The 21,947-nt window shown below is 46.6% G+C and overlaps 1 protein-coding gene across 1 annotated transcript; it reads left to right on the top strand.

Moving 5' to 3' along the window:
• Positions 1-6,050: 6,050 nt before the first annotated feature.
• LOC106813273 (glycine-rich cell wall structural protein 1.8-like) lies at positions 6,051-14,583 on the top strand. Its single transcript, XM_014817375.1, has 5 exons — positions 6,051-6,179; positions 7,956-8,000; positions 10,695-10,813; positions 11,159-11,306; positions 14,353-14,583. The coding sequence occupies exons 2-5, from the start codon at positions 7,962-7,964 to the stop codon at positions 14,581-14,583; spliced, it is 537 nt and encodes a 178-aa protein (XP_014672861.1). The 5' UTR covers positions 6,051-6,179; positions 7,956-7,961.
• Positions 14,584-21,947: the final 7,364 nt, after the last annotated feature.

A 21,947-nucleotide genomic window follows, 5' to 3' on the forward strand; every position in this document is an offset into this window, starting at 1 on the left:
TACACACCGCGTCACCTATACACGGATGTGTGAAGCAAATCGAGCGAGACGCCGTCGGCGTGTGGGCGTCATGCTGGGCGCTATTACACACACGCCCTCGGTGGCAAGTAGGTGAGAATGCATACGAGAGCGATGCTACTTTCTGGAGCAGGTGAAAGTCTAATGCTTAGCACCGCACGCAGCGCACGGCTGCTCGCGAAAGTGATGAAATCGTGACACCGCGACAATTATAGAATTTGTTTGTGTGTGTGTGTGTGTGTGTGTGTGTGTGTGTGTGTGTGTGTGTGTGTGTGTGTGTGTGTGTGTGTGTGTTGTGTGTGGTGCACTTGTGTGTTGTGTGTGGTGTCGTGGTGTGTGTAATCGTGTGTGTGTGTGGTGTGTGTGTGTGGTGTAGTGTGTGTGTGTGTGTGTGTGTGTGTGTGATGTGTTGTGTGTGATGCACTGTGATGTGTGGTGTGTGTTTGTGCGCGCGCGCGTGTGTATGCGTGCGTGTGTTGCCGTGTGTTGGCGTGCGTGTGTGTGCGTTTTTTCTTGCGTGTGTCCGTGCGTGCGTGTCTACACGCATGCGTGACTGCCTGCCTGGTCGGGCGCGCGCGCGTGCTTCACTTAACCACGACCAAAACTCCCATGCTGATGGGGGAGGTGAACCATTTCTCAGAGTGCTATAGTAAGTTTCCGCTTTCAGCTTTACGTACGCCTTTGATGCGTTTGAGCGTTGGATTTATTCACCTTGTTTGACCGTATAATAACGCCACAAGTCACATACGGAGAAAACCACAGCGGTAGTATCGTAAGGAGACCGGCGATGGCGGAAGAAAGGATACCTTTATTCTCCAACCCGATAACCAAACCCGTCGGGTGTTGCGCTTGTGCCCAGACGAAGCGCGCCGCAGTTTGTTTGGGAAACCGAGGTTTCATAGCTGCAGCCAGGGACGTCGTTTCCTCGCGCGCACGGGCGCTCAGTGTTGCTTTTACGCGTTTAGCTGTTGTTGCGATAATGACGTGTTGTTGGTTTTGCTGCTGGAATAATGTGCGAGCTCCGCATTTTCTTGCTACCTGCAAGCGTTGAACTGACGCAATCAAAACATGCACGCGGAAGCCGAGCTCGCCAGGGCAGGCGCGCGCGCGTACTGCGCGAACAGCTTAAATTTACACACGCGCGTGTACACGCGACTTTATTTACCCGGATTTTATTATTGCTTTCCTCGGAAATGAATTGATTTCGCAATTTCGTCGCATGAGCTGCAAATTTTTCGCGGCTTTTATGATCGCTATCCGGTAATATCCGTGTTCGTCTCACCGTACACTCACTCATACCCGCGAGCCATTCCGCGTTCCTGACCCAGTACACGCTGCTGCTACGAATCCCCCCTCCGTACATCCGTCCTCCGTAACCTCTCTTTTAGACAATCATCTAGTGTTTTTCCGCTGCTTCTTTTCCGCGAATGAACTGCGGTCGACCGCACGCAGAAAGCGCCGCATTCATTAATGCGACCTAGTTTCGATGGGATTTCAGGCGGGCATGCGCAGCGTTAGCGCCACACCGCACGCAGTCGGACATTTTACGAGATGTCGTACACGGGGATGCGAAATACGTCGTTAGCCGTCAGCATGCAGCTCATCGACAAAGATCACGTCCGCGATACGAGAAATGTAAGACGCGGTCAAGAATGTGCGAACTGTTGTACGGCGAAAATTAATCAAGCGTTGTCAATGCATCGTGTTCGTTGTTATCGGAGAATCTCGTGACCTTCACGATCGGGCAATAAGTCAACAATAGTTTGAATTACTTCCGTATAGTATGCGGATGTGAATGTAGTGCTCGATAAAGAGAATATATAGTAGTACTAGTAGTATGTACTACTAGTAAAAGTACTGTATGAGTACTATATTTAGTATGGCGAAGAGAGTATTAAGGATACATACAACAGTAAGCCTCAGCAAATTGTTCACCGCACTATTTGATCTCTAGAAAAGGCCTTTTGGCATTTCTTTCGATGAAATTCGTCGCTAGAGTGCACTCTTTTGCATTATTCACGCAAGTTTAGATGCCTCGTGGACATCTAGAAAGCATTAGAAGTAAAATTGGTCTTGTCGTGTAGCTGTGACATTCCGTCAAGTGGCGTAGCCATGGTGACCGGTTGGTAATTTTTGGGTTTGAAATGTGATCTGTCTACCTTGTAGAAACTCGCATCATAGAGCTGACAAAAGTTTCAAGCGGAGCAAAGAGCATGAATCTGTAGTTATTTAACATGAATAAAGTGTATGTTGTGTATGCGACGAAACAGTGTGATCATTTTTAATTAATTTCTGTTCTATGCTTATTCAGTCCTGCTGCCTATGGACGCCCTCTACTGTTATACAACACCTTGGCTAGGTAAAACCTAGTCAGAGAACGGCACCGTGGGGAGAGCTTGGCGACAGTGCTGCCATGTATGCCGCATGGTGGCATGTTTACTAAACTCTGCGGGAGCATGTAAACGATATTATAGTTTTACGATAATGTACGTAAATGCGCCATATATACTGGATTATCGCTCGCGCTCTCTCTCGCCCCTCTCTCTGCCTCCTCTTCCTCCTCCCCCTACACGTCCTCCTCTACCTCCTCTCCCCTCAATCCTTCTCTTATTTGCTAGCTCTCTCTCTCTCTCTCGCTCTCTTTCTCTCTCTCTCTCTCTCTCTCTCTCTCTCTCTCGAGAAAGAGAGAGAGAGAGAGAGAGAGAGAGAGAGAGAGAGAGCGAGAGAGAGAGAGAGGGAGAGAGAGAAAGAGAGAGAGAGAGAGCGGTCTTTTCCTTATCTCTCTACTCTAACCATCATTTGAGGTTTCTATCACTCCTACAATTACGTGTTAGTATATTATAGGTTTACGTTATAGGTAACTTGTTCACGTGTTGGTAATGTGTGCTGCTGCAATTTCCGGTCACGGATGCGAGTTATGTGAAATTCGCGGAGAGGAACTGATGAAGTATACGTGCGTGCATGCGTGCGGTATATGTGCATAGGTAGGTGCACGCGCACATTCACGCATCGCGTATGTCCTCGGTTGCGTGTTCTTATTTGTGTGTGTGTGTGTGTGTGTGTGTGTGTGTGTGTGTGTGTGTGTGTGTGTGTGTGTGTGTGTGTGTGTGTGTGTGTGTGTGTGAGGTTGTCGCATGCCGCGTGTGGCCGTGTCTTGCTCGTGTGCCGCGTGTTGCGCGGTTGGGCGTCGCATGTGCAGTCAGCTCGCGTGTCTGCATGTTGAACGCGCATACGAGCGCGTGTGTGTTGTGTGTTGTGTGTGTGCTTCGTCGCCGGTGTGCCGCACTTTATTGCGATTACACCAGTCGTTTTCGATCGCCCCTATAGTTTGAGCATGTTATCAGATAGCCTATATCTTGAGCAGATTAGTCTTTCCCGCTTAATATCGTGCAACCTACCATGACCATGTCTGAGAACTAGACAGAGGGCACTCAAAGAGAATGCATCCCTCCTGCGCAGCTTGTAACATGTATACAGTTGTATAAACAAGCTGGCTCGCTGCTGCGTGCTGCTGACCTGGTACGGACCTAAGGCGAGCTGCTGCTGACTGGACTCCCTAAGGCGAGCTGGCTGCTGACTGGACGCCCTAAGCGCAGCTGTGATCTCTGAATCGATCGCTGACGGCTTGAGCGTGTATATATACAGCTGCTTCGCTGTCTGGCTACAACCAGCACACACGAAACACTCACGAACGACACCACGAAAACACACCACACACGACACCACGCGAAGCGATTACATTACCTTCCTGCAACTCCGTTGCGCGGAGGTAACTAAGCCACCATACTTGTTTCCATGTAATCCTGTACAAATACGGTCAATTCACAGCTATGTACAGGAAATTAGTTTGATGCAATGTACATGGGTGTGAGCGCATAGTACCTTACCACGTGCGTGGCGTGATTGTGCGTGCGTGTCGTGCGTGTGAGTGCGGTGCGTGGATGTGCTGGTATATGATGCGCGTGTGGCTTGCTGCTCCGGTGTTCTGTAGGGGTGTGGTGTGTGTGTGCTGTGTTGTGTGTCGCTGTGTGTGTGTGTGTCGTGTGTGTGTGTGTGTGTTTGTGTGTGCGTGTTGTGGGCTCATGTGGCGGCTGTGTTGCGTAAATGCGCAGCGGCGCGCGCCGGTGTGTATGTGGTTGTCGAGCGTCGTGCCTGTGTGTTGCGCCAGCGTGTTTGTGCTGTGCTGGTGTGTGTCGTGGTCGTCGTGGTTGTGTCGCCGTTGTGTTGTGTGGCGTTTCGTGCTGTGCGTGTGTGCGTGGTGTGTGTGCATGTGGTGGTGCTGGTGTGGGTGTCTTAATGTATGCGCGTGCGTGCGTTCGTGCGTGCGTGTGCGTGCATGCTTTACTAAGACACAACTACCCGCGACAATACTTGATCGGCTTGTTAATATCGACGCGCCCGGGATCAATTATACTGGCGTTTGTCGAGTTACATGTAATTACATACTAATTACATCGAATATCCTGTTGATAAACCGTTCTATATGCGTAATAAGCTATAAGAGATCAATTTTCTCCGATAGGCCAGTGCAAAAATATGCATGCGTGCGGGAAGGATGAAGGAGTAAAATGATGTATGTGAGCGTTCTTGCGGGCGCGATCGATCGAGAGTGGGTGGTGCAATGCATGCGCGCGTGCGTGTCCGTGCGCGCGCGTTTACACCAGCGTGAGCATATAGCAATTAAACGCATCGACGGCAAGCTATGCATTTTCGAAAAGATGACAAACGCATTACGTGCTTATATAATTAGGGTTCCCCGTTCCATTATGCTAGCCGCACACTATACGATTTTGCTCGGGCCGCAGTCGTAAGCCCTCGCACACTAATACGCTCGGCAGCCGATCAATCGGGAGGCCCCCGCACACTGTACGACTCAAAAGTCGGCGCTAACCATGGCGCTCTCGTGGCATTCCAAGCGGATTTAGCGGGTCGGGAGTGTTTTCCCGCCATTTTCACCGAATGCGGTTCCCATGGCGCTGCTCTGTGAATGGTCAATTTTCTTCAGCGCTCGGCGGCGGGTCGGATGGCCACACACACTATCCGAGTCGCGTCGTAAGCCCTCGCACCCGCTCCGCTCCCGATTCAAAATTCGAATTAGCCCAAAATGACCTCCCGATCCAGACTTAAGCCTCCCGATCCAGACGTAGGCCTCCCGATCGCGCTCGGGTCGTATAGTGTGCAGCTAGTTATGTATACCATATTTCGTATACCAACGCGAACTTCTTGTATACTACGCGCGAACCACATAGGCTAGGCACCATAAGCGTCACTAACACACGCATATGATGTGAGAACTAATAGATCGTACAGGAGCTTAGGGCTTTAATAGATCGCGCAGGTGAGGATGTCTATAATAGATTAGTAGATCGTACATGTGATGCGTGCTTTAATAGGCAGTCAATGCGATGAGGGATTGAATGGGCCGTACTGGTGATGTTAGCTTCACTAGGTCACATATATGCGGGGTTCAATAGGTAGCAGAGATGACATCAGTTGCTGTTGATATAGTACCAATGTCCGAACGCATCTTGGCTATACAATATTCAAGAATTTCATTAATTATAAAGTTGGATTATGCGAGTAGGAATGCATCAGTGCGAATTTAATGGGTTTGTTTAGGTGTTGCTGACAGAAGGGGCAGATGCGGAAGGATACAACAGTCATGGACAACCATACACACGGCGAGAAGGTCACTACCTCCCACCCATTACTCACGAATCGCTGAAATATGCGTGCCGGTACGAATTAGGACAAGACAACTGTAACATTTACAATACTATCAGCGTTGTCTAGGTTCTTACATATATATATATATATATATATATATATATATATATATGTATGCGGTGATCTTTTTCTCGCGTTCTATTGTGATCGGGCGCGGATCTAGCGCGCCTACGGTGAGAGCCATGCGGGTCAGACTGCACGCACTGCGACCAGCAAGTTTACTAGAGCAAAGAGAGAGTGGATGCGCACCGTAGTGGGGTGGGGTAAGCAACTGCTACTGTGCTCCATCAGTAGGGCGGGAAACATCGATAGGAGATTACCGGTAGTGTGCCAGTGGTTTAATGCGGTGTACATAGAGGCAGTGCAAGGTAGCCATACGCCATAACGGCATACATCCAGACGGAGGGCGGATAGGCCTAGGCTTCGCGTATAAGGTAGGATTCCTTCTCGATGCTATTGTTTAAGGATCTATTAGTGCTGCTTTCTTAATCTTTCATGCGCACGCGCACACAGCACGCAAGCACACACGTCACGTGTCCATGGACGAGGAGTTAATCATGGAAAACGAATTATAGCAAAGGGGTTTTCTCCAATTTATCGTAATGCACATAACCGCATACGGGTATATTGCCTACAAATCGGTGCACGCGCGCGCACACATATGTCCAACGAGAAACGCGCGCGTTACATATAGGAGTCACAATGTCACAATGCGAACACTGGCGGGATTTGCTGCTGCCAAATGTATATGGTCGCTGAGCTATCTCGCTAATTGACATCGTACTGTCACATTACGGGGACACCGAACGCCACCCCCGCATGCAGCAGCCTGTTCTGCGTCCGCATCAGATGAATAATTGCCATTTAAATCTCTAGATGCTAATCGGTAGCACAATTTCAGTCGCAGCGCGCGAGACAGATGTCTCCTCAGAAGCCGCGCTTAATATTCATCAAAATCTGCTCGCGCCATTTCTTGCGGCGTCTGCGAGAATTCGTCCGCCTTTCAAACCGCGCCGACTCACTGCTCGTTGCATCCCGAACCAGCTCCCTGTGATCCCGGAAGCGGCGGTGCGATGCATCCGCGGGCAAATTGCGGCCGAGATCAAAGTCTCGTGCATCGAACCTCCGGGCTTGAGTTCGAATCGCCGAGATTTCGCATTCGTCGCGGAAACGGCGGCGGCGGTGGTGGCGGCGATTCGTCGCGCGGATTTTCTTTCTGCGCGCGGCAGCAGCCGTTTTTACGACCGATTTCACTCGATTACGCAACACGCGGTTTGCTCGCCTGGTCGAGCGGCAGCAGATTATATAGCGCCATCTAGCGCCGCATTGCGATGCACACTGGCGACATACAGCGGCGGCGCGGAAAACAACGTCGATAAGCCACCGCTTGAAAATAATTCACCGGAAAACGTGCTCTGTGGCTCGAAAAATGGAATTACTAGGATGCTGTCGATGGTACTGCCCACGCGATGCGGCTTGTTGTCTGTTTTGGTTGGGCAGTGTTCTTCTATCCCCTCAATGGTAATACGGTTACGCACACATTGTACGTAAAAGGTCACGATAGATTTAACTTGCCGCAATGTTTGCGCATCGTCGTCTATTGGTGGGTTGATACGGGTTGTTTCAACATATAGGCTATTATATTGACGCTCGTGTAATAGCTGTTTTAAGGCCCGACTGCGATAGACCGCGCTTAAAAAATGGCCACAGTTTTTTTACTCTCAACAGAACATCGACATTCGGGGGAGACAAATAGTTGTGCTAGCGACCATTTTCCGCAGTCTGCATCAACGCGACATCGGTGGTATTCTTTACTCCATGTGTACTATAAACATTGCGTGTAGAATTTCAAAAAAATAAAAATTCGCTGTGAATGTATATAGCCGGATGTTGGCATTTGTACGCGAAGTCGGTCGCACGAGATGCAAACAGTGGAATGAACGTCATCGTGTTCACGGTTCACGGCACTGGCGATTGCTCATTGCAACGAATTAATGGAACAACGACGACACAACCGCTCACCAGTTCGTTTCGAAAACACTGCTGGCCGTTTAAAGGAAGCACGTAGAGGCCACGAGTGTTGACGCGCCAGGTTGCCGATGAATATCAAACGCCGTGAGAAAAAAGCCAATTACCAATATTTACACACGTTATCTTTAATTATTACAGAATGTATGTTAACAGTTTCTTTTTTTCTTTTTTTTATATAGGCAGACATGACCGACATACGTCTCTTGATCTTGGGCATTGCCATTGTACGTATATAATCGTGAACAAGCGTTCGTAAACAGTGCTCGCCTGTACCCATCTGCGCGCACGTTCGCCTATGCTATAGGGCACACAATTTTCCTAATGCAGCGTGAATGGTTTTGCTCAGTCGCACTGAACGGGCTGATGCGCATCGCAAACACGTCGTCCCAAAATTCGCACCGCAGCTAGCGTGGCGTAGGAGCGTAGTAAGGAGTAGTAGGGCGTAGTAGGGCGTAGTAGAGAGTAGTAGGGCGTAGCAGCGGAGGAGTGTGGGTTGTCTACCAGAACACGCGCGCGGAGAACAACAACTACTACGATACGTCGGCCGGTGTTAACGGCAGACACGCGTGTCGTGTTGTCAGATCAGCTCGCAGATTCACCCGCTACCTGCGGGAGAAACACATAATTATATCATAACAAGAGTGCATAACATAGATCTATCCTGATAATATGTGAAGGTTCATAAGCATGCATGCACACACTGCGAGTGGACTGAGTAAACCTTATAGGCATGAAGCTGCCATCCGCCGTCCCCGTGACGACTCTCACATTGAGTTTTGTAGATATTATTACTTTGGGCATTTTGCGGAACACTCTTCTACCAACGGTGGCCGTATATGTAGCGATTCTGCCAGCTATAGTATATATATAACGCACACAAATACATATAGACGATGACGCCTCAGTGCGGTAAAATACACGTGTTATCAGGGGAAGAAGCACAGCAGCTCCTAATGAAAAGTGAAATGACATAGAACTGCAGTGGTGAGCGTATAATAGCGTGTGAGTTATGCGTACGTCACAATGTACTTTGAACTTGCAGCGGTGTGCATATAATTCTGCAGATAATCCTGGTAACAATACACTACTATAATAATAACTAACAATAACTAACTGGTAACAATAACTAACAATAACAACTATAACTAACAATAATAACAACTATAACTAACAATAATAACAACTAACAACTAACAATAACAACAACTATAACTAACAACAACTATAACAACAACAACAACAACAACAACAACAACAACTATAACAACAATAACTAACAATAACAACTAACAATAATAACTAACAATAACTAACTGGTAACAATAACTAACAATACACTTTCAACAATACAGTGTGTATTGTTGAACACCTTCTAACAATACACTGTGTATTGTAGTAGGTACCTATGAGCTTTCAACAATACACTGTGTATTGTTGAACACCTTCTAACAATACACTGTGTATTGTAGTAGGTACCTAACAACTGTGTATTTAAATTCAATTTTCAATAAATTCAATAAAATCAATAAACTCATTTCAATAAATTCATTTAAATAAATGTCAATTTCAAGTTTACAAATCAAAAAGTAAACTAATTAAAAAAGAAAAAGAAAAAGAAAGTGTATTGTTAGAACGTGTTCAACAATAAACAGTGAATTGTTGAAAGCTCATAGGTACCTACTACAATACACAGTGTATTGCTGAAAGCTCATAGGTACCTACTACAATACACAGTGTATTGTTAGAAGGTGTTCAACAATAGACAGTGTATTGTTGAAAGCTCGCACAATACACAGTGTATTGTTAGAAGGTGTTCAACAATAGACAGTGTATTGTTGAAAGCTCGCTAGCCATACACAGTGTATTGTCAAATGCCTAAACATACAACACACTGTGTATTGTTAGTTACCAGGATTATCTGCAGATCATACTAGCATGTGAGTTATGCACACGTCACAGCATACGTTGAAATTGGGAAGAGGTGAATGGTACGTAATAACAGCAGCTGTTCCCGCCGCCATGCAGACGAGTTCACAGTCGAAGATTAGACGTCGTGTTGCGAAATACTATTTGCTCGGATCTTCTCCATCGCCTGCGAATCGTAATCTGCGGTGGATGCGCTGAACGCGTGGCTGCGAATCAGGCGTATGATGCGCGCCGGTTAATTTCACAGTTGACGTGAGCTTCGTTAATGCATACAGACGCCGTGGATGTCAATAAAACATATTGACGAACATGCGGACGCTGTTTGAGTGTCAAGGAGATTTAGTAGTGAGTTGAGTTGTTGTATAATTTAGATGGCGTGGGCGTCGATAGTATACTCACCCCCGCGCGCACGCTCACGCACACGCGCACATACACGCGCGTACGCACGCACGCACATACACGCACACGTATTCACACGCACACAAGCATGTACACACGAACGCACGCACTCACACGCACACGCACGCGAGCACGTACGCACGAACGCAGGCACACACACGCACACACAGATGGCGTGAGCGTAAGGCATACATATATCGATGGCATCATCGTTAATGAGATATGTAAATGGCATAAGCGTCACTAACACACGCATATGATGTGAGAACTAATAGATCGTACAGGAGCTTAGGGCTTTAATAGATCGCGCAGGTGAGGATGTCTATAATAGATTAGTAGATCGTACATGTGATGCGTGCTTTAATAGGCAGTCAATGCGATGAGGGATTGAATGGGCCGTACTGGTGATGTTAGCTTCACTAGGTCACATATATGCGGGGTTCAATAGGTAGCAGAGATGACATCAGTTGCTGTTGATATAGTACCAATGTCCGAACGCATCTTGGCTATACAATATTCAAGAATTTCATTAATTATAAAGTTGGATTATGCGAGTAGGAATGCATCAGTGCGAATTTAATGGGTTTGTTTAGGTGTTGCTGACAGAAGGGGCAGATGCGGAAGGATACAACAGTCATGGACAACCATACACACGGCGAGAAGGTCACTACCTCCCACCCATTACTCACGAATCGCTGAAATATGCGTGCCGGTACGAATTAGGACAAGACAACTGTAACCTTTACAATACTATCAGCGTTGTCTAGGTTCTTACATATATATATATATCAAGAGTAGATAATAGGAGATTAGGTAGGAGAGTAGATAATAGGAGGAATAGTCTCCTATTATCTACTCTTAATATATATATATATATAAATTCCTATATATATATATATATATTATATACAAACACAAAATTATTCATATATACAACGATTATCTTTCTATACACATTTATGTTATTTCTGCTTCCACCCATATAGTGGGAAAGTTGGTCGCTACAGAAAACCCGCGTCGCTTCTCATGATTAAAACTATCGTACATAACATCGCAGGTTTCCGTCCGTGCTCGATCTGCATCGTAAAGGTTACGGCTGCGGCCACGGAGGTTACGGGGGAAGTCATGGCAGCCATGGCAGCCACGGCGGCTACGGTAGCCACAGCTCGAGCGGTTACGGACATCACCAGAGACCCTACACGAAGGTAGGCCACGATCCCGCCCATATATGCGAATAACGCCATTCGCGAGGACGGATCACGTGATCTATCACGGCGCCCGCGATCTGACGCGAGTAACCACAGCGGATCATATAAATATATATAATATCAGGTCCGGCATACGGTACGAAGCGGTCGTGGAATTTGAATGATTCGAATTGGTTCAACAGCCGCATAGACACACGAGCGCACACGACTGTTTGGCGGTAAAGCCGAGCTGTGGTGTGTGTGTGTGTGTGTGTGTGTGTGTGTGTGTGTGTGTGTGTGTGTGTGTGTGTGTTGTGTGTGTGTGTGTGTGTGTGTGTGTGTGTGTGTGTGTGTGTGTGTGTGTATTAATACTTTATTTGCCTGAAATAACGGCGTATTTGCAATTGCCACAGATGCGACCTGTCGAACCGCTAACGTTCACGACATTTAAAGCGCGCTATTGTTAGCGAGTAGCGAGCGATGTTAGTGGAGTATACTAGCAAAGTGTGATCTATCACCTACGATTATATTCGTTGATCATGTTAATACAAGCTTGTGTCGCCACTGTCCTACGATCGCACTAGCTCGCTAAAGCTGGGGGTAGATAAAAATTTTTTTTACATATTTTATCTTTTTATTTTGTTTTAAGAGATTTAATGATTGTTGCTAAATTAAAATAGGTCAGCTGAGTGTCTAATGACAGCCCTCCAATTGTGCTTCGGCTCCGATGTAACAAAAATAACGGCAATAACGCACGTCATGTAACAGTGCCTTGTACTTAGCTTGCCAGTCTACTACGACTTCTTCGAACAAAAGGTATCTTATGTATCTTAAAACAGCGGCATTAACGTTAACTTCAGAAGAACCCATTGACAAGAAAATCGCTTTTGTGCGCAAGATTTCAATTCGTATTTCTTACCAGCCGTTCACCTTACTGTGCGCATGTAAAAACCTGTCTCGCATAAACTTATTGTTCATAAAAAAACGGTGGTTATTGGCTGCTTAAAGTTATAAGCTTATGAGAAAGGTGGAAGTAAAGTGTATTTACTCAGCTCAAGTTCATACTTTAATAAATTACCATTAGTATACTGTTACAGAGATGTATGTTGTTATCGGTTGCGTCCTGGAGCAGGAAGTGTCTATTCATAAAACAGTAAAACGCGTATTTAATACACACTTCGCGAACTTCAACTCAACACCTACTGCCCTTTATAAATTTTTAATGCCGAAATCCACAATTGGCCTTGAATTCAAATAATTGGGTATGCCACCAGCGGTGATCTTGCTTTCACCAGCGAATACATTAATTAAATTTATGCAAATAAATACGCGCATAAAAGACCCGAAATAGCAGAAATTCAGCCGTACATTGTCATGCGTTTAACCAGTCACGGCAAGTTACGCTTATGCGAAAAGATTGGTAGCGCACCGAGTACTGCGATGCGCGTGACGGAAAGACACTCGTGCATGCCCTTCTCCCAAATATTCAGCTTTGTTATTTGCGCCGCGGCTGTCATACGCGTCGCGAGGCATTCAGATATGTCCGTGATGGAAATTCCCGTGCCTATACATATACAAAAACCTGGCCTCCAGGCGCGCTCGTAGACGACGCCGCACAAGAATCTCTCCGTCGAGCGGTCACGTGACGCTTTCCTGCTTCATTGCGGTCGGCTGCGCGATGTGGGTGTGTGTGTGTGTGTGTGTGTGTTGGTGTGTTGTGGTGTGTGTGTGGTGTGTGTGTGTGGTGATGTGGTGTGTGTGTGTGATGTGTGTGTGTGTGTGTGCATGATGTGAGAGAACACCATGCACGAGAGACCAATGCATTTTATAAAGTACCAAAGTAACGCCAAAATAAAATAAATAAATGAATTATAATAATAATATATATATGTATATAGTATATATTTTAATTAATAATATGTATATATATACTGTGTGTGTGTGTGTGTGTGTGTGTGTGTGTGTGTGTGTGTGTGTGTGTGTGTGTGTGTGTGTGTGTCTCCGTGTGTGTGGGCACGTGCGCGCGCGCGTGTGTGTGCACAGCGATAATTTGCTCTCTCATATCAAATTTGTGTTTGCGCAAGCGTTTTACGCGTCCGCCATTCCGCAAAAATCGTAACGCGCGATACTACCACTACGCGCATGCGCGGTCAGATCGACAAACACTACATCACGAGATCGGCGCAACAATAGAGGCTCGTGACTGAACGTAACATCTTCAACCTACATCTTGAGATTTAGGCGTAGTAAAAAACAGACATGACGCACAGGAATTATACATGTTTTTACGCTCTCGCGTTTATCGAATCTTAGAATTTATTTTTCAAATGCGGCCGCGATAACGATAAACTCTGTGCACTCAATTCGCTTCGGGCAAGTGGATTATATGAATTTATTAGGTATTCATAAGCCCACGCGCGTTGAGGAGCACCGCAAGTACACTTCTTGCATGATGACGCGTGCCGAGAGTCTATACTTATAGAAAGCTAAAGAGATGATCTGGTTAATTCACGTACGCGCGTAACTTCGCAGACAAACGGCAGTCTCAAATGGTAACGATTACGCACAATAGAGGAAAGTTGTCTAACAAGCCATGTTTATGTCGTTGCTGATCCTGCAACTGGAAAGTCCTGTAGAAGTCGTCTGCCGTTAAAAAACAAAAAAATCGAGTTGCGTCACGCACAACAGACGCTGTGCACGTCATATTTTTCTTAATTATCACAAATATCATGACTCTCGAGTACATCACTTAATCGCGGGAAATAATACGCCGCCGGGCATCGGCGCGGATATAAATATAGAAGCTACGAACTAGCCGCTGCGCCGTAACGAGCAAAGCGAGACTGCTGTCCGTGCATCTGATTAATCTAATTGAAGATGATTACAACGTAATGAGCAATCAGCGGACGAGACGAGTGCAAACGAGCTGCTCGCAATCTTCAATCGTGCGCGTTTTGCAGAGAATTATGCTGAAAAAAAACCCTCACCGACGTCTAGTATTTACGGAAAGGGTTCGAAAAAAGCACCGGGATGAAGTGTTTTTTTTTTTACTCTCTGCGCGTAGGGAGAATCCGGCTACGTCGGCTACGTGCCGTACGGACCTGGTCCGGGAAAAGTGATCGAGTACCTGAACACCGGCCACGGCTATGGAGGTCACGGCGGAGGTCATGGAGGTCACGGCGGAGGTCATGGAGGTTACGGTGGAGGTGGCTACGGCGGAGGTCACGGTGGAGGGGGCTACGGGGGAGGTAGTCACGGTGGAGGGGGCTACGGGGGAGGTGGTTACAGCCACTGATCATGAATATGTACACTACAATAGTCTTATCGTTACGGAATAGCCAATAACTAACGTTGTCATAGAATAGCATTCATGATAGTATTCAGAGAGCTGCGGGAACAGTAGCCCACCCACTAACACATGACGTCACAGAACCATTGCAGACGGAGGAATTGTCTTTCAGCTAAAGCTGTTTATTGATGTCAAGCCCTTAGGTGGGATTATCGCAAGAGCAGCTTATTATTAATTGATTAATTCGAGCTCGTGGGGATTATAAATGAGTAAGAAGATTAACGAGAAGGGATTACACTGATTTTAAATTAAGGAAATGCGATACGTGTTGCTGATCATGCGCAAAACCCACCATGCCAAGGCCTGAAGCTAAATGATCATATTCCCGTGTACATTTCACCATGTGAAAGTTCTGTGATATTTTACTAAATATTGTGATCCGATTACGATCGGAATTTTAATATTGTCTATCGCTAAATATTTCATATTCGCACGCGGTTCAACGTGTCCCCCGGGAAGCGAGCGAATACACTTCATATTTAAACGTCTATATTTTGTTATCGTTAAGAGGCTTGTTAATTAAATATCGCCGAGTAATTAGAAACTATGCCGTCTAATTATATCATGCCTAATAGCACTCCACACAGAAACTATTCATAGCGGCAGTTTTAGCTCTTTAGCTGTAGGTCCGGGTGCATGATAAATGCATGTGATAGCTGCTAGATCGTTAGCATTTGAAGGTTTTCTTGTACGATTATTAGCGACTTTACTTTTATGCTTTAATCGTGGGTCTAGAGGTTCACTGACTTTGTGGGCCGGGCTCTAGATGCCTGTGCCTTGATAAGCCGTCTCTGCCGTCGTGGAGTGAGATAGAGGCAGACAGAGAAAGAGAGGGAAACGAAATGAGTGATCAAAATGAGAGAGGAGAGAGAGAAAGAGGAGAGAGAAGCAGTGAGGGGCAGACAGAATAAGAAAGTTGAAAATTATCCGCTTTATTCGCATATGGTATGGGCGGACTCGCTTTCCTATATACGCATAAATGATGACTCCTACCTATATGAACAGCGATAAAATGATCAAATATGGAGTAGTGATAACTGGTATCGGATCGGTTAAAAAACGCATGGTTGCTTGCCTTTTTTATATTAATATTTATTTGCCTGAAATACGGGTATTTGCCATTGCACAGATGACCTGTCGAACCGCTATTAACGCGCGTATGTTAGCGAGTAGCGAGCGATGGTTAGTGAGTATACTACAAGTGTGATCTATACCTACGATTATATCGTTGATCTATGTATAACAGCTCTGTGTCGCACTGTCCTACGATCGCACTAGCTGCTAATAGCTGGGGGTAGATAAAAAAATTTTTACATATTTTATTTTTTATTTTGTTTTAAGATTTAATGTATTGTTGCTAAATAAATAGGTCAGTGAGTGTCTAATGACAGCCTCCAATTGTGATTCGGCTCCGATGTAACAAAATACGGCAATAACGACGTCATGTTAACAGTGCCTTGTTATTCTAGTTGCAGTCTACTACGACTCTTCGAACAAAAGTAGTTTATGTATGTTAAAACAGCGGCATTACGTTACTTTAGGAAGATACGATTTAAAGAAATGCGCTTTTTGTGCTCGAAGGATTTCATTCGTAGTTCTTACAGCGTCACCTACTGTGCATGTAAAAAACCTGTCTGCATAACTTATTGTCATAAAAACGTGTATTGCTTAAAGTATAAGCTTATGAGTAAAGTGAAGTAAAGTGTATTTACTCAGCTCAGTTATTACTGTTAATAAATTACCATTAGTATACGTTACAGAGATGATGTTGTTATGTTCGTCCTGGAGCAGGAGGTGCTATTCATAAAAACAGTAAACGCGTATTTTAATACACACTTCGCGAACGTCAACTCAACACCTACTGCCTTATAAATTTTTAAGTGCCGAAATTCACAATTGCCTTGAACAGATAATGGGGTATGCCACAGCGGTGATCTTGCTTTCACAGCGAATAGTTAATAAATTTATGCAAATAAATGCGCAAGACCCGGAAATAGCAGAAATTCAGCGTACATTGTCATGGGTATTAGACCATCACGCAAGTTACGCTATGCGAAAAGATTGCGTAGCGCACCGAGTACTGCGATGCTGCGTGACGGGAAAAGACCACTCGTGCATGCCCTTCTCTACAAATATTCAGCTTTTATTTGCGCGCGGGCTGTTCAATTACGCTCGCGAGGCATTCAGATGTCGTGATTGGAAATTCTCCCGTGCTAATAATATATACGCCTGGCTCCCAGGGCGCCGTCCGAGACGACGGCCGCACAAATCTCTCCGTCGAGCGGTCACGTGACGCTTTCCTGCTTCATTTGCGGTCGGAGGCTGCGCGATTGTGTGTGTGTGTGTGTGTGTGTGTGTGTGTGTGTGTGTGTGTGTGTGTGTGTGTGTGTGTGTGTGTGTGTGTGTGTGCCATGTGTGAGAGAAGCACGCGATGCACGAGAGCCATGCATTTATAAAATACCAAAGTACGCAAAATAAAATAATAAATGAATATATATATATATATATAATATGTATATAGTATATAGTATTATAAATAATAATATTGTATATATATATGTAGTGTGTGTGTGTGTGTGTGTGTGTGTGTTGTGTGTGTGTGTGTGTGTTTGTATGTGTGTGGTGTGTGCTGTGTGTGTGTGTGTGTGTGTGTGTGCATGTGTGTATGTGTGTGCAGGCGCGCGCTTGTCATGCAAATGAATGCCGCCCATAACATCCGCGACCTACGGCCACACGTAACAGCGGCGGTGTGTTTGTCGCCTTCGTATGAAAGCCACGATGAATGATGTACTGCGCCTTACACACTATCGGACCGCCCATACACGCCACACGCGCGCCCCGCACCAACGCTGCAACATCGGCAAACACGCAAACAGCAACCACACACGACAACACACACACACACCACACACCACAGCACACAGCATATACACACCACACACACACACACCACACACTACACACACACACACACTCGTTAAGAGAAGTACATCCGAGCGCGCGAAACGCACGTACCACACTCGTGCACCCACAGCAATCCAGCGCACGCACACAACACACACACACACACAGCACACACACACACACACACACACACACACACCACACACCCACACACACACACACACACACACACCACACACACACCCCCCCACACACACACCGCACACACACGCACAGCACCACGACACGGCGAGCAGCGACACTGCACACGACTCAACATCGCACTCGTGCATGCCACGCCAAGGTACCACACACAGCACCTGCGCCGCCGACGCACTGTAAACATGGAGGCCACCCGAATTCGCTAATGAGATATACAATGAATCCAAAGCGTCGATGGCGACGGCGGCGCGCCGGCGAACGATAGACTCTCTGCCTTCACCATGCGGGCACCGCGCAGTAACGCGGCCGACTCACAGCCGAACCGGAAACCTTCACCGCGGCGGTTCGCGCGGGGGCCAATGTATCCACGGCAACAGGCGCTGTCAGCGGTGGCAACAAAAGAGTCACACAGACGTGACGCGCGCCGCCAGGGGGGCGCGTGTTACGTGCACTCAATACCCGATGATCGTCGTCTCGTCGCTAGATGGCCGCCGTCGTCGCGGCCTCATCATGCAGTGCGGAAGTCCTTTCTAGCGGGGGCTGTCGCTGCGTCGTTCGCGTCGACAGTCGAGCTAGCGGGCGCCGTGACATTCGCGACCAGCTAAGCGCATCTGCAGGCGGTGCGTGCCCGCGCGAATAACTTCACTGACAAAAAAAAGTCGTCGGCTTTTTGCGCCTAATCGTTTCCAGTCGGCGTTTAGACAGCATATGCACGCAAAATGTGACCAGTAGAAGCTACACGCGTAGATGTGTGTAGGATGGATGGGATTCAGAAAGGAATGAAGTGGGAAGGGAAGGAATGTGCACAAAAATGTTTACAATAAATGACAATGTCATTCTGCGTTCACCACGACTTGGAGCTTCACGAGCTTTCTAGTCCTCCGTTCAGACTAATTCGAGGATTTCGTGATTCGGACCTACTCGTTTTTAATTCGTGGGTAACTCGAGCTCTGCTATGGTCATGTGCTAACGGAACAGTTTGCGCCATCTCCTCAGCTGTTTGCGTCTGATCGCGCAGTTCTGCTTCGAACGAGATCGTCCACGTATTGGGCGGTAATGTAGTTCAGCAGATCTAGCTGCGAGTCGAATTCGGCGTGTTTACATTGTTGTACGCTAACATTAGCCGCACTAAATGGAAAACGTATTCAGCGGGAGCATACCGTTTACGTCACTAAATTACATCGAATAATATGGTTATCAGTGTGGGGAACGTCGGGATGCAGGAATTGAAAGTCAGCAGAGTGGGTGCTAAGTGAACAGTTTGGTGCCTTCCGCCCGCATGCTAATGCATATTTTTGTGAGCATCTCTATAAAAAAAGGGTAAAGTTACGTAAGGTTTACAAGCATATTGAAGCGGTTTACTTCAATATAAGAGTACTAACAACGGGTGCAACACCTGTAATGTAGAACCGTACTCTAGTGATCGATTTATTCTAATTGCTATACGCCTTAGGTGTGCCCTGTCACACCTGAGTGATTTAGGCCAGCGTACTGCCGACGTATGAAAAAATTTGTCGAATACGCTGCGTACTCGAATCATAAATTATGGGTAAGTTTTGTATGAGCAGTTAAGAGCACGATTGACAGTTATGTGTGAAGCAGCGCTGAAGCACATTGCAAGCACGCTGGACGCTGTATATCGTCGTAAGTAGACGGTGCGAGGTCGTCGAAACAATTTGTGCATGCACAAAATTTTTCGAACGTCTGCGCAAGTGTATGCCCATACGTCCGCAATACGCGGGCCATTAAGTTTAGGTGAGTTAATGGCGATCGTTGACACACGTCTCACACACGTTACTTGTAAGTTACTCATAAGTCGAAAAATTACGTCGAGATAATGTCTAGCGTAGACCCCAAAAACTTATTTCTAACTTATGAGTAACGCTGCTTTTGAAGCCTATGTGTAGACTTATATCGAAACTTAATCTTCCAACGCATATTGACGTATGTAGACGGGTATTTGACCGTGTTTCCCGGACGACCACAGAACTTACTGAACGTGTTCTTAACTTACAGCTACCGTTATAATGGCGATTTGGCAGCGTTTAGGGCGGAATCTGTAATATAAAAAGGTATTGGCATGTTGATATCTGCGACGGTGATGTTGAGTACTGCACATGTCTAGTGCGGTTATGAATTGAATCGTCCGAGCGGCAGCCTTTTTTATAAGCTACGACACGTGATGCGTCAGCGAAATAAGCTGCCGTCGCGCTATGATAAGTGTCAAGAGTGCATAATAGCAGGAAGAGTATGACACGGTTTTAACAAGCGTTTGCATAGTTTTTCACTGGTAAATAATCTATCATATGTGAAATAAATTCATAGTCAAACTTTACCCTTGTTTTTCGTCTATGATTCTCCCTTATCATCATGAACACCACCAATTTAACCTGAAAATTCGTATGTGGTTCTTCAAAAACAGTATTTGACTACGACACCGGTTTCGTACAGTTTCACAGCATGAATGCAATCTCTGCCGACGAACTTTCTTTGGGATTAGTGGTTCTATTGTCTTGAATGACGGAACGTTGGAGGGTTCGTATGGGATATAGTCATCGAATTGTAATTCAGCCGGGTGCAGCGTTTCCAAGCGTGGCTAAAAATAAATGGGCCTCACGGCCAGCTAGCTTAGGCAGCTGATTCGCCTTACGGGCCCCAGCGTACCGTCAAACTAGAGCAACAAGACCTAGTCCATATAACACAAATTCGGTCGAGAGATGCATTGCATGCGTGAAAACTGTACGAAACCGTGGTCGTATTAAATAACTTTTTTGAAGAACATCATACGATTTTCAGGTAAAATTGGTGGTGTCATATGGATTAAGGGAGAATCATAGACGAAAACAAGTAAAGTTGAATATATTTATTCACATATTGATAGATTATTTACCAGTGAAAACTATGCAAAACGCTGTTAAAACCGTGTATACTCTTCTCTAATATGGGCACTCTTGATAAGTTAACTATCGTTGGGGCATCAAGTTTGTGAACGCCGAGCAACAACGCTAAGCCATTCGTTAGTTAATCTATAAGTTTTATCGCAACGTTCTATATACGTTACTAAAAATTAATACGCTATTATAGTCCAACTCGTTATGAATTATCGCTACTGTAGTAAGCGCCGGCAAAATTTAAAAAGGAAACATCGGATAAGTTTAGGGCGTAATGCCAGCGTTTTAGAGAAATTTTGATACGTCGGTATACGCTGGCTTTCATACGGTGGTGTGACAGCGCCATTAATTAATAACACTCTTCTATTATTTAAAACGTCCGGTCGAACCACACGGTTTGAAGGAAATGTCGAAGCAAAGTTGAGTTTTTTTCTGTAACACGCTTTGTCGCGATAACGCATGAAGCAAACAACGTTTCAAACGATGCATCAAAAGCTTTAAAATATCTAAATCATGATCATCTCGCGGTGTGATTTCAAGATCCACTGACGCCCGACTGCTTAACGGCTGGCTTTCCGTTCGCGTCTACGTACGGTCTCGTGCACTCGAGTCGAGTCAGCATCGTGGTCTATCGCGGCCGATCATTCCTGTACATACATACACCCTTTATAGAGCGCTCGCATCGATATTGCACTTTGCCGATGTTTGCGCTAATTATCTGAGCAGACGCGAGATCGATAGGTCGTGCTTCGTGTCGCCAGCAAGCAGGGCGTCTGCCGTAGCCAGCAAGCGGGGCGTCTGCCGTAGCCAGCAAGCGGGGCGTCTGCCGTCGCCAGCAAGCAGGGCGTCTGCCGTCGCCAGCAAGCAGGGCGTCTGCGTCGCCAGCAAGCGGGGCGTCTGCCGTCACCAGCAAGCGGGACATCTGCCGTCACCAGCAAGCGGGGCGTCTGCTGTCGCCAGCAAGCGGGGCGTCTGCCGTCACCAGCAAGCGGGACATCTGCCGTCACCAGCAAGCGGGGCGTCTGCTGTCGCCAGCAAGCGGGGCGTCTGCCGTCACCAGCAAGCGGGACATCTGCCGTCACCAGCAAGCGGGGCGTCTGCTGTCGCCAGCAAGCGGGGCGTCTGCCGTCACCAGCAAGCGGGACATCTGCCGTCACCAGCAAGCGGGGCGTCTGCTGTCGCCAGCAAGCGGGGCGTCTGCCATCGCCAGCAAGCAGGACATCTGCGTCGCCAGCAAGCAGGGCGTCTGTCGTCGCCAGCAAGCGGAGCGTCTGTCGTCGCCAGCAAGCGGGGCGTCTGCCGTCGCCAGCAAGC

The sequence above is a fragment of the Priapulus caudatus genome, unplaced genomic scaffold (assembly GCF_000485595.1).
Source record: "Priapulus caudatus unplaced genomic scaffold, Priapulus_caudatus-5.0.1 Scaffold749, whole genome shotgun sequence".
In the NCBI taxonomy this organism is placed as follows: domain Eukaryota; kingdom Metazoa; phylum Priapulida; class Priapulimorpha; order Priapulimorphida; family Priapulidae; genus Priapulus; species Priapulus caudatus.